Here is a 15,554-nt window from a genome sequence, read left to right on the forward strand (position 1 = left end):
GATAGACCAAGTCTGAATTTTTGACAATGCAAGTTTAATATCTCTAACCACTAGACTTGTGGGGCTCTAGCTTTTATCTTTGTGTTGGATAGCTTCAATCACTGCTGAGGAGTCTCCTTCTAGTATGATCTGGTTCAATCCTAGTTTAAAACAGAAAGAAGATGCTTTGAGTGCTGCAACTGCTTCCCAAAGCAAAAGATCTGGACTTAATGAAATGGATGAACACAATGAGGCTATGACCATACCACCCGAATCTCTAACAATCACTCTGATGGGCCCCAAGGTGGACCAAGTCTTAAGGATCAATTACAAGATTAAGAGCCATGAAGATCAAAGAAGCAATGCAAGGATTGGTACAATCCAATTGGGATAAAGCTAGCAAGAGCCAGAACCAGTTTTGATCCACTTGATCCAAGTTATGGAAGACACGACTTGGGCCTACTGTTAATGAAGACCATGAACTTATTTATTTCATTCAAAGAGCTTATCTTATTAGTTTAGAATAAGTGGGCTTGAGAATGTTGGCCCACACATATGTCTTATTTCTAATGAACTAAGTTTTTGGGAAGGCCTTGTATTTTGGCCAAGGGCATATTTGAAAAGTTATAAATTAAAGTGAACAAGGGTTTTAGAAGTACTGTAGCCCGAGCACTGTTCATGCTACAGTACCCGCGGCTCACTTTAGGGTTTTGGGGATTGTTTATTTAAACCACTTGTAACCTCATTTGAGGGGGTAAGACATTTTTTATTGAATTTTCATTGTGAGTGAGTTTTCTCCTCTTGTTCTTAATTGAACTCTTGAACTTATCAAAGGTAAATCACAACCTCTGTGGCGTTCCTCCTTGTAATTTGGGTTCTTGAGACGAGATTTCATTGGGTCTAGATTTTAATATAATCTAGGTTCTTGAAACAAGATCTCAACGGGTCTAAATTCTCCATCCATAGACTTGAGTTTGGCGTTCTTGGGTTTGTTTCTCCAATATTGTTGTTGGGTCTCAAAGCGAGTCGATTGGGGTTCACATCATTTGGTATCAGAGCTAGGTTTCCAATCAGGTCTGATTCTATCTTTTTATTTATTGTATTGTTAATTCTAGGGCTTCAATGTTCTAGAATTGCCCAAAAAAAAAAAAAGCACAAAAATTCGTTTTTCCTAGGGCTGCCAAAATTTGCACCATCTAGGGTTTGAAATTTCTAGGGTTTCATTGATTTCCTTCTATTTCCTTGTCAATTTGTATGTGTTTGAATTCAATTGTTTGATTATCACAATTGAATATTCTTGTTTGTGGTTGAATTTTTGAGAAAAGAAAAGAAAAAGAAAAGAAAGGAAAAGAAAAGAAATGAATAGTAAAGAAAAGAAAAGAAAGGAAAAGAAAAAAAAATTCGAAAAAAAAAATTTCAAAAAAAAAAAGGGAGAGAGAAGGAAAGTAGAGGTAGCATATTCAGTGGTTGCTATATAGTTACAATAAAAGAGAAAGAAAGAAATTTGTTGATTGGGTCTTGTCCTTAAAGGGGCTGAATTACCTCTTGTTACCTCTTTCTAGTTGGTATCTTGTCTTATAGTTACCCTTCCATTCCAATAATTTCCTTGATTCCCTTGTCATTTTATTCATTCCGTGTTTCTCTTGTTCTTGTTTCTTGGATCTAATTATTAGTTGGGATAAAACAAGGTTGTATTGTCTTGATTTAGTTCAATTAGTTTTGAAAGAACTTGAGTGGGAAAACTCTTGAGGTAAAAGGCAAGAGAGTGTGAGATCATTATCGGGAAAAAACCAATTAAGAGTGAAACACGAGTGAAGTGCTATTATTTGAGTGTAAACATGTGAGGGAGAGCGTGTGAGGTCTTTTTCCACTTAACATTCTTTTTTGTGCAGCACATACAATGTCTCATTAAAGTGACTCATAACCAAAGAGGATGTCAGACAATTCATTCTTTTTGTTGCAGTCCATGCAACAAAAGTTTGAAAGGTTAAATTTGAAGTTGGGGGAAGTGATGGATAAGATGGAACAACAAGGTGCATTGATAAGAAATTTGCAAAGTGAGAGAGATAGGAGGAGATGTGAGCCTAGTATTGAGAATAGGTACAATAAGAATGAAGAGTATGGCGAGTCTCTTGTTAGGCGTGCTCCCAATACAGAATTTAAGATGGATGGTATAGAGCAGCAAAGAGAGAACATTTTTCGTACTAGGTGTCACATCAACAACAAGGTATGTAGTATGATTATTGATGGAGGGAGTTGTACTAATGTTGCTAGCACTACTTTAGTTGAGAAATTGAATCTACCTACTTTGAAACACCCTAGACCATACAAATTGCAGTGGTTGAATGATTGTGGGGAGGTTAGGATAAATAAGCAAGTGCTAGTTTCTTTTTCAATTGGGAGGTACAAGGATGATGTACTTTGTGATGTTGTGCCTATGCATGCTGGCCATATTTTGTTGGGGAGGCCGTGGCAGTGTGATAGGAGAGTGATCTATGATAGGTTTAGAAACATGTACAGTTTTGAAAAGGATGGAAAAAGAATCAAACTTGCTCCTTTAACTCCAACACAGGTCCATGAGGACCAACTGAAGTTGAAAAGTGAGGTTGATCAAAAAAGAAATAGTGAGGCCAAAACCTCAAGAGAAGGAGAGAGTGAAAAGAACAAAGAGAGTGAAGAAAAAATAGAGAGTGAAAAGAATAAAGAGACTGAAGCAAAGAGAGAGAGTGAAAAGAATAAAGAGAGTGAAAAGGAAAAAGAGAGTGAAAGAAAAAAAGAGAGTGGAAAGAAAAATAAGAGTGAAAAGAAAAGCTGGAGTGAAGAAAGTGAGAGAAAAACAAAGAGAGAAGTGAGTTTTTATGCTAAGGCGAATTTTACTACTAACGGATTTAATGAATCTTTGCCTAGTATTGTTATCTCTTTGTTGCAGGGATATAAGGTCGTAATTCCTAGCAGAGTGTTTAGTGGATTGTCATCTATTAGAGAGATAGAGCATTACATTGATTTTATGCCAAGTGCGACAATCCCTACTCGACCTTTCTTTGAAGAACATGAGTCCTTGATGCACTTGAAAGGACACTGTAAGTTGAATAGAATGCATGACAAGTGGGTGCAACTCATTGAGACATTTTCTTATGTAACTAAGTACACACAAGGTAAAGAAAATTTTGTGGTTGATGCTTATGCAAGAAGGTACGTCCTTGTCATCATTATAGATGCAAAGTTATTGAGACTTGAATATGATAAGAACTTGTTTGTTAATGATGATGGCATGGCTAGTGTGTATGGAGTACGTAAGAAAGCATCGTTTTCTCATTTATATAGACTGGATTGTTACTTGTTTAGAGAGAAAAGATTTTGTGTGCCTACTAGTCTTATGCGTGAGTTGCTTGTGCATGGATGTGGTCTGTTGGGAAATTTTGATATAAAGAGGATTTTAGACGTGTTGGATGACCATTGGTGGGAGTACTACTTACCATTCATTGAATTTGCATATAATTGGAATGGTCATTTTGGTACAAAGAAAACCTTAAATGTGTTTCATGAACGTTTGTGGGAGTATCATTTGCCATTCATTGAATTGTTGGATGAACATTTCTTTTGGCCTAAGATGAAAACAGACGTCAATTGCATTTGTGGCATGTGCATTACATGTAGGAAGGCCAAGTCTAAGGTTTTGCCACATTGGTTGTATACACCCTTACCCGTTCCTAGTAAACCATTGGTAGGCATATCTATGGACTTTGTTTTGGGGCTGCGTACAACTAAAAGGGGTAGTGATTCTATTTTTGTGGTTGTGCATAAATTTAGCAAAATGTCACATTTCATTCCATGTCATAAAATTGATGATACCACAAACATAGCTAACTTATTTTTCAAGGGGATAGTGCGACTTCATGGTGTACCTAGGAGGATTGTTTCTAATACCCAGCTCTTATGCATTGTTCTTCATAAGAATTTAAAAACTTGGGAGGATTGTTTGCCATTTAAAGAGTTTGCATATAATAGGACCTTGCATACTACTACTTCATATTCTCCTTTTGAAGTTGTTTATGATTTTAATCCACTTACTCATTTAGCTCTAATACTTTTGCTTGTGGATGACAGAAGTAGCTTGGATGGACATTTCCAAATTCTTGATAAAATTAATGATATTTCATACCTAGTGGATCTTCCAGGTATGTATCACGTGTTTGCTATTTTCATTGTTACTGATCTTTTTCCCTTTGATCCAGGTGGAGATTCGAGGTCGAATCCTTTTGAGCAGAGGGGGAATGATGGGCCCCAAGGTGGACCAAGTCTTAAGGATCAATTACAAGATTAAGAGCCATGAAGATCAAAGAAGCAATGCAAGGATTGGTACAATCCAATTGGGATAAAGCTAGCAAGAGCCAGAACCAGTTTTGATCCACTTGATCCAAGTTATGGAAGACACAACTTGGGCCTACTGTTAATGAAGACCATGAACTTATTTATTTCATTCAAAGAGCTTATCTTATTAGTTTAGAATAAGTGGGCTTGAGAATGTTGGCCCACACATATGTCTTATTTCTAATGAACTAAGTTTTTGGGAAGGCCTTGTATTTTGGCCAAGGGCATATTTGGAAAGTTATAAATTAAAGTGAACAAGGGTTTTAGAAGTACTGTAGCCCGGGCACTGTTCACGCTACAGTACCCGCGGCTCACTTTAGGGTTTTGGGGATTGTTTATTTAAACCACTTGTAGCCTCATTTGAGGGGGTAAGACATTTTTTATTGAATTTTCATTGTGAGTGAGTTTTCTCCTCTTGTTCTTAATTGAACTCTTGAACTTATCAAAGGTAAATCACAACCTCTGTGGCGTTCCTCCTTGTAATTTGGGTTCTTAAGACGAGATTTCATTGGGTCTAGATTTTAATATAATCTAGGTTCTTGAAACGAGATCTCAACGGGTCTAAATTCTCCATCCATAGACTTGAGTTTGGCGTTCTTGGGTTTGTTTCTCCAATATTGTTGTTGGGTCTCAAAGCGAGTCGATTGGGGTTCACATCACACTCCCACCCCAATCTTGGAACACTCTTTATCCACTACTTCATCCCAATTAGCCTTGTAGAAGTCTGGAGGAGGAGCAATCCACCTAGTCCTACATTCCATTTGTGTCTTAGTAGATTTTTCCTTGTTACTTGCCCACAGATCGATTGCTGACAACTCTGTGTGGATTTATTTGGAAACTTGAAGGGGTGAGTGAAAGTGTGATGCCCCCAAATCTCCAAATACGGACACGGGGAAATCGAGACGTCCGGATGATGACAACACGGGTTACCACCCTATTGACGAGTGCCAAGTGTGTGTAAAAGCAACCAATGTGCAAGAAAAAACACGGAGCGGATAACAAAGTCATAAACTAAGTACCAGAATTTTTCTTAGTTTAATACAAAACTGTTCAAAACATACATAATAAAATATTACAAACCACAGATATAGTTTCAAAGCCAACTATAAAGCGTAACTTCAACTCAGAACTCCGGCAGAGCCGCCTCCTCGGGCTCAGTCTCCTTTTCCTCCTCGATCTCTGTACCAAAATCTACGGTATCAAAAATGGTGCCGCAGGTAAGTAAAGATCTAAATGCCACAATATAAAAACACATTAAAACTCAAACAATATGCATGAAAGAAAATCCAATGCACATGACCCGTAAAACCATATTTTTTCCCGCCCGCCAAAATCTCATTTTGGCCCAAAACGTAACCTTTAAACATAACCTCGCCATTATCCCTGATAATAGCCCAAAAACCAGACCGTCAGAGCACTGTAGGCGGGAAATCACAGGCGGGACTCTACCACCATCCCTACGTGTTCAAATAACCCGTTTACCCGGTCCGGCCGTTTTTCTGACCCGACCCGATCCAAAATACCGACCCGTTTACATGTATAATCAGAAACGGGTTATACCGTAACCGTTTCCATTTTAATCGGGTAAAACCCGAAACCTGTTTCCTACACAAAAATTAGCTCGCAGACTCACAATGATTCTCTCCCCGCCGTTGCTCTGTTGCTCAAAGCTCTCCCTCATCATTCTCAAGTCTCCACCAGATTTTTGAAATTATCTATAGGTATCTCTCTCTCTCTCTCTCTGGTTTGGGAGATTTGGGCTTTTGGGTTGGCAAAGGTTGGTGTTTGGAAGTAGTTTGATCTGATAAACGAGGTTGTGCATGTGTGGGGGGGTACCTTAGGAGCGATATTGATCTGATAAAAGAGGTTGATCTTCTTAGTGAGCTCTTTGCCGGCATCGGTGGCCAGGTGAAGCTTCATTTGGTCCATCAAGGCGTCAGACTTGAGCTGCTTGCTGCTGGACTACGCCATAGCTTATATCTACGCTCCCCAACTATCGCTTGCTCACAGGCTGTTTGATTGAATGTGCCTGCCGGGACCCGAATTAAATTCAATGCTACGGAAATGTGGGAGTTGGTTGAGCTGACGACTATTTGAACAAGATGTTTACATGAGTGAGAGTAATTTTCCATGAGTGAACAAATTTACAATCTATAAACATTTGAACAAATTTTCTATGAGTGAGAGTAATGTGCTGAAAACCATGTCGGAGAGGATGATGTTGAAATATGACAAGTATTGGGGGGATTTTGGAAAATTGAACAAGATGTTGTTTATTGCATCTATGCTTGATCCGCGCTTCAAGTTGGAAGTTTTGGAGTTTTGTTTTACAAATATTCTTGGCCATGAGCTAGCATCTGAACTTGTTGATTGGTTAAGGAGGATGATTGAGCGGATGTATATGCAATATTCAAAATCCAATGTAAGTTCAAGTAGGGGCCAATCAAGTGTTGGTGAGACCCAAAGCAACACTTCTTATAATGATGAGGATGATATATTCAATATGTTTCAGCAATATCAAGCATCAAAAGGTGTGGTAGAGTCTAAATTAGAATTGGATAAGTATTTCATGGAAAATGTTGAAGGATCGACACCCGACTTTGATATTCTAATATGGTGGAAAGTGAACTCAATCAGATATCCGATTCTTGCCAATATAGCTCGAGATGTGTTAGCTATTCCGATATCTACTGTTGCTTCTGAGTCAGCATTTAGCGTTGGAGGTCGGGTCTTAGATTCATTTCGTAGCTCATTGGCCCCAACAACAGTTGAAGCTCTTATTTGCACACAAAACTGGTTGATGGCTCCCTCCATTAATTATAACTCTCAAGATGTAATGGAAGATGATGAAAGCTACAAGTTAGAAACCGGTAAGATTTATATTTGAAGAATATTTTCTTATAGTTCTTTCAATTAATTATATGTTTAACATTATTTTTTATTTCTTGTAGAGATAACTTTGAAGAATATTTTGAATGAAGTCGATTGAAGATTCTTTGAAGAATACACAATTCTTTGGAAGATGATGAAAGATGATGTAATGGAAGATGATGAAAGCTACAAGTTAGAAATTGGTAAGATTTATATTTGAAGAATATTTTATTATAGTCCTTTCAATTAAATATATGTTTAACATTATTTTTTATTTCTTGTAGAGATAACTTTGAAGAATATTTTGAATGAGGTCGACTGAAGATTTTTTGAAGAATACACAATTCTTTGAGAGTAGGACCTATGGATACAGAAGCCGCTTGTGTATTTTAAAAATTAGAAAGGACCTATGGATTTTTGGTTTAGTGTGATTACTAAAAATACATTTATACAACATTATTGGTTTATTAAATGAATAGTATACATGAACATTATTGGTTTATTTTTTGTACTTGTTTTTTAAAACGTTAGTTTAGAAAGCATTGGCAAGGAAGTTGGTTATATGAATGATTGGAAAAAATCAAGTTGCTACTAATTTGCAATCAATATATTCAACAATTTTACCAAATTAATTTACATTTGTGGCATCATCATATTAAGTACAAGACGAAAAGTTGTACCAAACTTTCGTATCTATTCATTAGTATTTTTAGAAAGTTCTCTATTTGATTTTCTTTCTAACACATTGCAATAAATATTTACACATACGTGAGAAAGAGAGAGAGAGAGAAAAAAAAAAAAAATCGGGTCGGAATACTATTCCGAAAATACCATCGGGTCGGTATTGGCTAGCGGCTAATCGGTAGACATATTTATCGGGTCGGGCCGGAATGCTCTATCTTCGGGTTGGGTTGGGTCGGTGAACATTGCTATTTATAAGATTCTAATTAAATTTCAATTATATTATTAAATAATTTTTTTGAAATATAATTCTTGTGTTACTATAAAAAAATAAAAAAATATAGTTAATGTGAATTGAGACTTAAACATTACAGGGAGAGCTGTACAGAAGCACAAGTGGTAGACCAAAGCTACAGCGGTACAGTAAAAGCTGTAAAGTGTCCCATATTATTGCATGCGCGTCACTAGGGAAGAGAACCGCAGCTACAGTAATACACATGGACGTTGTCATGAGTTGCTGCCAGCAACTTGCTGGATACCGTATGTTGGCGTGATCAACAGTACGTCCGGTGTGATCTGCATGTCTCTATATAATCCATTTCTACGTACGTAGACTACTCATTGTTCATTTCTGTGGGTTTTGGAAACGAATATTAAACATGAAATCTTACTTGACCAAGTTCATTATATATAGACTATTTCAAGGAAAATGACAACTAAGGATAAATTAATATCTTATATCTCAATAAACTAAGGGCAACGATATCCACAAGTAGCCTTACAAACGGCTTAGATTGCAATTGAACCACACAGATGGTCGGGTTCTAGTTGGTCACTGAAAATTTTTAGATGAGAATTTTGAGTTTTAAGATTAAATATTAAAATATTATATTTTAATATTATTATTATTTTAAGATTTGAAAAAGTAGAGAAACTGTTAAATTGTTTATTATATTTTGTATGAGAATTTATGAAAGTTGTAATGATGAGATGAAAATTTTATATTTGAAATGAAAATTTTGTATGGCCAAACAATACTGGCCCCCAAGAAGATGGAAATTTTGAGGAAGTGTTTTGATAAGAAATACACATAATCTCCTCAAATTACCGCACCATGATTTGCAAACATCCTTATAAATTATCAATTTTAGTAATTACTCCTTTAATTTTTTTTTACAAAAAATACTCTGCACCCAATTTTTTCTTAACAAAAATTAAGACTGTATTTGGATGTTGAACTGAGCTCAATTTTTTATGAATAATAATGAGTTAAAAATGTTGAGTGAGTTTTGTGGAACCCATCTAAAATGAGTTTAGATGTATTTGGATGTTAAGATGAGTTTAGAGATATTTATAAAAAATTAAAAAAGGTTGTGAGTCCTACGTATAAAGATGTATTGAGTTAAAAAAGGTTGTGAGTTTCACGTATAAAGAGGTTTTGAGTTGAAACGAATTTAATAATTTAAGAGTTGAGTGTTTAAATATTAAACTCGATTTAAAATTAGATTAAACTAAGTTGATCTCAATCCATTCTAACAACTAAACCAATCCTAACTTAACTCTAACAATTAAAAAAAAGAAATATAATTATATTAAGCTTAAAAGAAATTTAAAACGTAGGAAAGAAAAAAGTTACCCAAAAGAAAATATAAAATACTTTATATTCCCTTTTTCCATTTATCGATTTTTTTTTTTTTTTTAAAAAATTAATAGAGATTTTTGTCAATCTATTAATCTAACTGATTTTCAGACATCCCGCCTTAAGACGGTAAACATCCGTAACCCTTTTCGGCCGAATGGATCGTTTCATTTCTTTTGTCCTGTGATTTTGTCTTCTGGTTTTTTGTTTTTATTTTTTGGTTTAACCAACGAGCAGCGACCAAGTGCTAGCTCGAAATAATTAAGAAGACATTAATTAGCCTGGTTTGTATATCAAATATCAAACTATCTTACTTCATTATAAATTTTTTAAATTTTTATATAAAATATAATAAATAATTTAATTTTTTTAAATTTTAAAATAAAATTAATATAAAAAAATTATATTATAATAATATTTTATTTAACGTCTAATAAAATATTTCATCTTATTTCATCTGAAATATTTAGACATTTAATTTGAAAGAAATTAACAAGTGATATTGAAAGGAAAACGATAAATACATATCATATTTTATAATATTTTACACAATAATATTTAAAATGAGAGGTATTTTTATAAATTATTTTATAAAAATATTTTTATTTTCTAATATATAACGTGTAAATTATTGTGAAATATATCGTGTATATATCATTTCTCCTGTTGAAAACTCTAAAATAGTGGGACATGATATGGCGTGATGTCTGTATATCACTTACCAGAGACGACATTATGTCGCAGACTCAACCTGTTTCTCCACTTCCATCTTTCCCTTTCAGATAAAAATAAATAAATAAATTCCGTCATAATTTAGCATACGTCGAAAGAAGCCAACTCGACTCCTTTAAAAAGTCACTCTATGCTTGGAAACAGCGTTGTGACGTTGTCTTTGCTCTGTTTAGTTTGTCGACGTAATCGACAAACACGGATAAAAATTAATTGAGTTGTTTGATCCGTGTGCGCAAGCTTGGATGATCAATCATCGCGTTGACGGATTAGGATTCGGTATCGGTGGAAGCATTATTTAAAGTCGAGAAGTGAAGAGTAAAGAGGCACCAAAAATGGCGGAGGGCGGGGATTTCAAGTCTATTCCAGTAATTGATATGCAAGAATTTGAAGGTGTAGAGCAGTATAGGAAACTGAGAGAAGCGTCCGAGGAATGGGGTTGTTTCAGGATCGTCAACCACAATATACCTGTAGGACTGATGACAGAAATGAAGAAAGTGGTGAGAGATCTGCTTGACCTTCCCATGGAAATCAAAAGGCGCAACACCGATGTGATTGCCGGCAGCGGCTACATGGCACCAAGTGATAAAAATCCTCTTTATGAGGCCTTGGGTCTCTATGATTTGGGATCCCCTCAGGCTCTGCGTGACTTTTCTTCTCAATTGGATGCCTCTCCTCACCAAAGGTTTCTTTCTTTTTCAAATCTTCTCTGTTTCTGCTAGATAGATAGTTGTTCATCCGAAAAATATCTGTTTTTTTTCAAGTCAACTCTATCGAATCTTATATTGGCAGGGAGATACTAGAGATGTACGCTCAAGCAATACATGATTTGGCCCTTGATTTCGGGCGAAAGTTGGCAAAAAGCATGGGGTTGGTTACCGATTTGTTCAAGGATTGGCCTTGCGAGTTTAGGATAAACAAATACAACTTCAGTCCCGAAACTGTTGGATCAACTGGTGTACAAATTCACACAGATTCTGGGTTTCTGACTATACTTCAGGATGATGAAAATGTTGGTGGTCTTGAAGTAATGGACAAATCTGGTGCATTTGTATCGGTCCGTCCATGGCCAGGCACTCTCCTTGTCAATCTTGGGGACCTTGCTAAGGTAATCAGGCGATCCCATCTCATCCGTTCATTGATCTTGCATAAAATTTAATTCAGAAAACTTGTCATTAATAGTACTGTTAATGGTTGATATGTTGATCAAGGTATGGAGCAATGGAAGGTTTTGTAACGTGAAGCATAGAGTACAGTGCCAAGAAGCTAGCATCAGAGTGTCTATTGCCACATTTCTCTTGGGACCGAAGGAGGCAGCGGTTGAAGTCCCACCGGAACTCGTGGATGCCGAACACCCGCGTCTCTACGTCCCTGTTACTTACGAAGATTATAGAAAACTCAGACTTGCAACAAAATTGCAAGCGGGTGAAGCCCTCGAACTGATGCGCGCCCACACTTGATCGATCATGGCATGCATGCATCTCCTCACTACCATTTATATAATATATATTTATGTTCGCATGAGAATTGTTAGATTTGCGAGTTAACTTAGCTAGGAAAGGAAGGCAAAAAAACAGAGCCTAATTAATCCGGAGCCAAGTTATGTGCACGCATATCCGTGAAAGATGCTTGGTGTTAATGGTAATAAAATCGGTACAAGGATGAGAAAGGTTTGGATTAATGATCAAGCAGTCTAACTAGATCATATCAATCTGTTATTCTGAAAATACTGTTAACTGAATAATCGATTGATTATTATTAATAATGTTAGATTCTTAATTTTGATAATCCTGTTGAATTAAATGCGACTTGTAAGTTGTTTTGATGTATTTTGGGGTGAGATTGTTTTGGATTAGAGTAATTCTACTTACAAGAAGATTGTGCTGAGAACACACCCTCTACACCTGGCAAGTTTTCATTTGTAAGAACACACCCTCTACACCTGGCAAGTTTTCATTTGTAAGAACACACCCTTTACTCTCTCTTCATCATCTTTTCCCTCTCTTTCAATACATAGATGATAGAACCTCACCTCCATACCCTTCTCTCTCTCTCTCTCTCTCTCTCTCTCTCTCTCTCTCTCTCTCTCTCTCTCTCTCTCTCTTCCTCTCTTTTTTTATGTTTTTTTTTAATTTTTTTTTCTCTCTTTCCATCATCTTCTCCATTCTCACTATCTCCTTCAGAGTTTACTAAAATTTTCTTTAATTTGCAATTAGATGAAAACAGTAAGTTTGTTGTAAGCTCAAAGGCAGGTGATAGATCACTTCTTGCAATCATGCAATTAGATAAAAAAAAAAAATAACAATAAAAAAAGAAACATTGTTTTCTTATTATAAATAGATAGATGAACAAATTAGTAGGATCAAATTGTTTTAGATTTAGAAACCATCTCATTATTATAATTTTTCTAAATTTCTAAGTAAAATATGATAAACAATTCAACTTTTTCAAATCTCAATTCAACATTTTTTAATTCTAAAACAATAATAATATTAAAAATAATATTTTATTTAATTTTTCACTTTTATAAAAAATTATCTAATCTCATTTTATTATCCAAATAACCGCTTAATGTGCAGTTTAATTTTACATAGAACAGAAAAAAGAAAAAAAAGTTGGTATATTAGATAAAATTGGTCTAATACGGTGGACGATCCAATACTAACTTAAGGGTGTTCTAACTTCTAACCAATTATATAAAGGATTCCTTTTCTGTCAACTCTGTTAGCTTTTTCAAATATTTAATTTTTTAAAATTAAAATGATTTTTTATTTTTATTTTTTTTTATTGATGGTTAAATAGAGCTTTAAATATCATTGTCGGAAAAAAACACTTCGTTTTTTGCTACACATTTACACCTCTTGTCCTCGCAAAGCCACATCATTCGGCGTATGAAAGGGTAATTGTCTTCCTTTCCTAGAATCTTAGATGAATGCAAAAGCAAATAGACAAAGTGTTTTTTTTTTTTTTTTATTTAATGGCACAGGTTTGTACGTTCCCGTGACATTTTATTTTTATTTTTTACGTTCCCGTGACATGTTAAATGAATGAGAATTTATTTTTAATTTAAAAATATTTTAATCGCAATAAAATTTTATACAAATAAATTTATAAATTAATATAATTTAATGTGATATATTAAATTATAAAATTATATTTACATAACCTCTTTGGAATGTAATTTCTTACAAATTATTGGAGATCAATAGAAATCAAATTTAAGCATTACCCAGTCACGTGAATGAACAATTATGACCGAAAAAAAATCAGAAATAAACCATGGGATAAAAACATAAGATTTCTAGGAAAATGAACGAGATTTCAGAATAAGATAAAAGGGGGATAAAATCTACATAATCCAACAAAAAATAAAAGAATCAAAAAAAGGGAAGAAAGAAGCAAGCAAAACGAAATACCAATTTTATAAGTTAGTACATGTTGAAAAATAAAAATTGAATGTACTTCATTTTCTTATAGTCACCATCATCATCCTATCAAGCACTAGAAGGAGGAAGAGAGAGAGAGAGAGAGAGAGTTGAGAAAAATGGAAGCTTTTTACTCTAGTTCAAATAATTAAAGAGATATTATGCTCTATGTAAGGAACATTTGCCTAATTCCTTGGTTCTTCCCAGTAATATGATGATGTATATGAACTTGGGTTCATACTTAGATGCTTTGGCTGGAAATTCTCATAGAGAGAGAGAGAGAGAGAGAGAGAGAGAGAGAGAGAGAGAGAGAGAGAGAGAGAGAGAGAGAGAGAGAGAGAGAGGGCTGGGGTGTAACAAAGCAAGGTGAAAAAAGAGTTTCTACTCAAGTAAGATGCTGAAAACAGAGCTCGTACACTCTGTGTATACTGAATTGAATTGGTAATGCTTTACAAAGAATGAAAATATATACAAGTTATCAAATGAATATTCTAACTACTTGTAAAAGATGAAAATACATTAATATCCCTTGTGTACAGCTCAGCTAAGGTAAAAAGATAAAAGAATAACAGAAATACAAAAGGTTTCTATAAAAGGCATGGCAGGTTCCATTATGCAACACGCACAACTCCTTTGCAATACCTTCTCGCAAGATGGAGCATAAAGGTTTACGACACCCATCTTGGATAAGTGGTGAAGGAGGACATGTGAAGGTAGAGCCTTTGTCATAATGTCAGCAACTTGAGCAGAGCTAAGAACATACCTAGTGCAGATGATGCCTTCTTGAATTTTATTACGAATTAAGACGGGTTTTCAACCTTTCAACACTCCCATCCGAGTGATACTTTATTTTGTACACATATTTGCAGTCAATGGGAATCTTCCCAAGTGGCAAATCTGTGATTTCCCAAGTGTGGTTTGCTTCCAAGGCAGCCAGCTCATGGTCCATGGCTTTGCACTAACCCGGGTCTTTGATGGCTTCTTTATAATTCTTGGGTTCAATGTGAGTGGAAATGCTAAGAGATAAGGCTTTATATGAATGAGAAAAAGAATGATAAGATAAGGTGTTATGTAAAGGAAAAGTATTACCTGAGGACATTTGTTGCTTGTCCAAGATTGGAGTGGGAGCAGTAAGAGAAGTTTGATGACAGTGGAAGTCCTGCAGATAACGAGGTGCATGTCGAGCTCTTGTTGACCTGTGAGGGAAAATAGCAAGGGGGGGGGGGGAGTGGAATGGAATCTACTGGAAGAGAAGAAGGGATTTGTGGTGAAGGAACAGGAGGAGGAGAGGAAGAAATGGGAATTCCAAGAAGAGTTGAGTTAGGAGGGTTAATTGTAGATTGGGTTGGGAAAGAGATTTGAAGGGGGTGAGTGGCAGGAATAGAATATGGTGTAGTATTGAGTGGGAAGGAATGGAAGGGAGAATTGGAAGAAGAGGTGCTGTTGGGAAGGCATTAATGAAAGGGGAAAATAGTTTCATGAAAGTGAACATCTCTGGAGATAAAAATCTGTTGAGTGTTTAAATCAAGTAACTTATATCCTTTCACCCCAAAAAGGTATCCTAAGAATACACACTCTCTTCCACGAGGATCAAATTTCTTTCTCCCATGGAATAAAGTGGAGGCATATGCAAGGCAGCCAAAAACTCTCAAATGTTTGTATTGAGGTGGAGAATGAAACAAAATTTCATAGGGTGTTTTGTTTTGAAGGAGAGGGGTAGGTGTCCTATTGATAATGTATACAGCTGTTAGGACAAGGTCAAACCAAAATTTGAGAGGAAGGTTTGATTGAAACTTAAGAGCCCGAGCTACATTCATTATGTGTTGATGTTTGCGCTCTACTATACCATTTTGTTGTGG

At 35.4% G+C, this 15,554-nt stretch overlaps 1 protein-coding gene across 1 annotated transcript; it reads left to right on the plus strand.

Moving 5' to 3' along the window:
- The first annotated feature begins 10,465 nt into the window (after nt 1-10,465).
- Nucleotides 10,466-11,951, plus strand: LOC122293029 (2-oxoglutarate-dependent dioxygenase DAO-like). Its single transcript, XM_043101640.1, has 3 exons — nt 10,466-10,955; nt 11,063-11,378; nt 11,482-11,951. Exons 1-3 carry the CDS (start codon nt 10,606-10,608, stop codon nt 11,728-11,730), a joined length of 915 nt encoding a protein of 304 aa, XP_042957574.1. The 5' UTR covers nt 10,466-10,605; the 3' UTR covers nt 11,731-11,951.
- The last annotated feature ends 3,603 nt before the right edge of the window (nt 11,952-15,554 follow it).

Source organism: Carya illinoinensis, chromosome 13 (genome assembly GCF_018687715.1).
Source record: "Carya illinoinensis cultivar Pawnee chromosome 13, C.illinoinensisPawnee_v1, whole genome shotgun sequence".
Taxonomy (NCBI): Eukaryota; Viridiplantae; Streptophyta; class Magnoliopsida; order Fagales; family Juglandaceae; genus Carya; species Carya illinoinensis.

Coding starts and splice junctions, on each gene's coding strand:
- LOC122293029 (XM_043101640.1), top strand. CDS start 10,606: ATGGCGGAGGGCGGGGATTTCAAGTCTATTCCAGTAATTGATATGCAA. Junction 10,956..11,062: donor GATGCCTCTCCTCACCAAAG/GTTTCTTTCTTT, acceptor TTATATTGGCAG/GGAGATACTAGAGATGTACG. Junction 11,379..11,481: donor ATCTTGGGGACCTTGCTAAG/GTAATCAGGCGA, acceptor ATGTTGATCAAG/GTATGGAGCAATGGAAGGTT.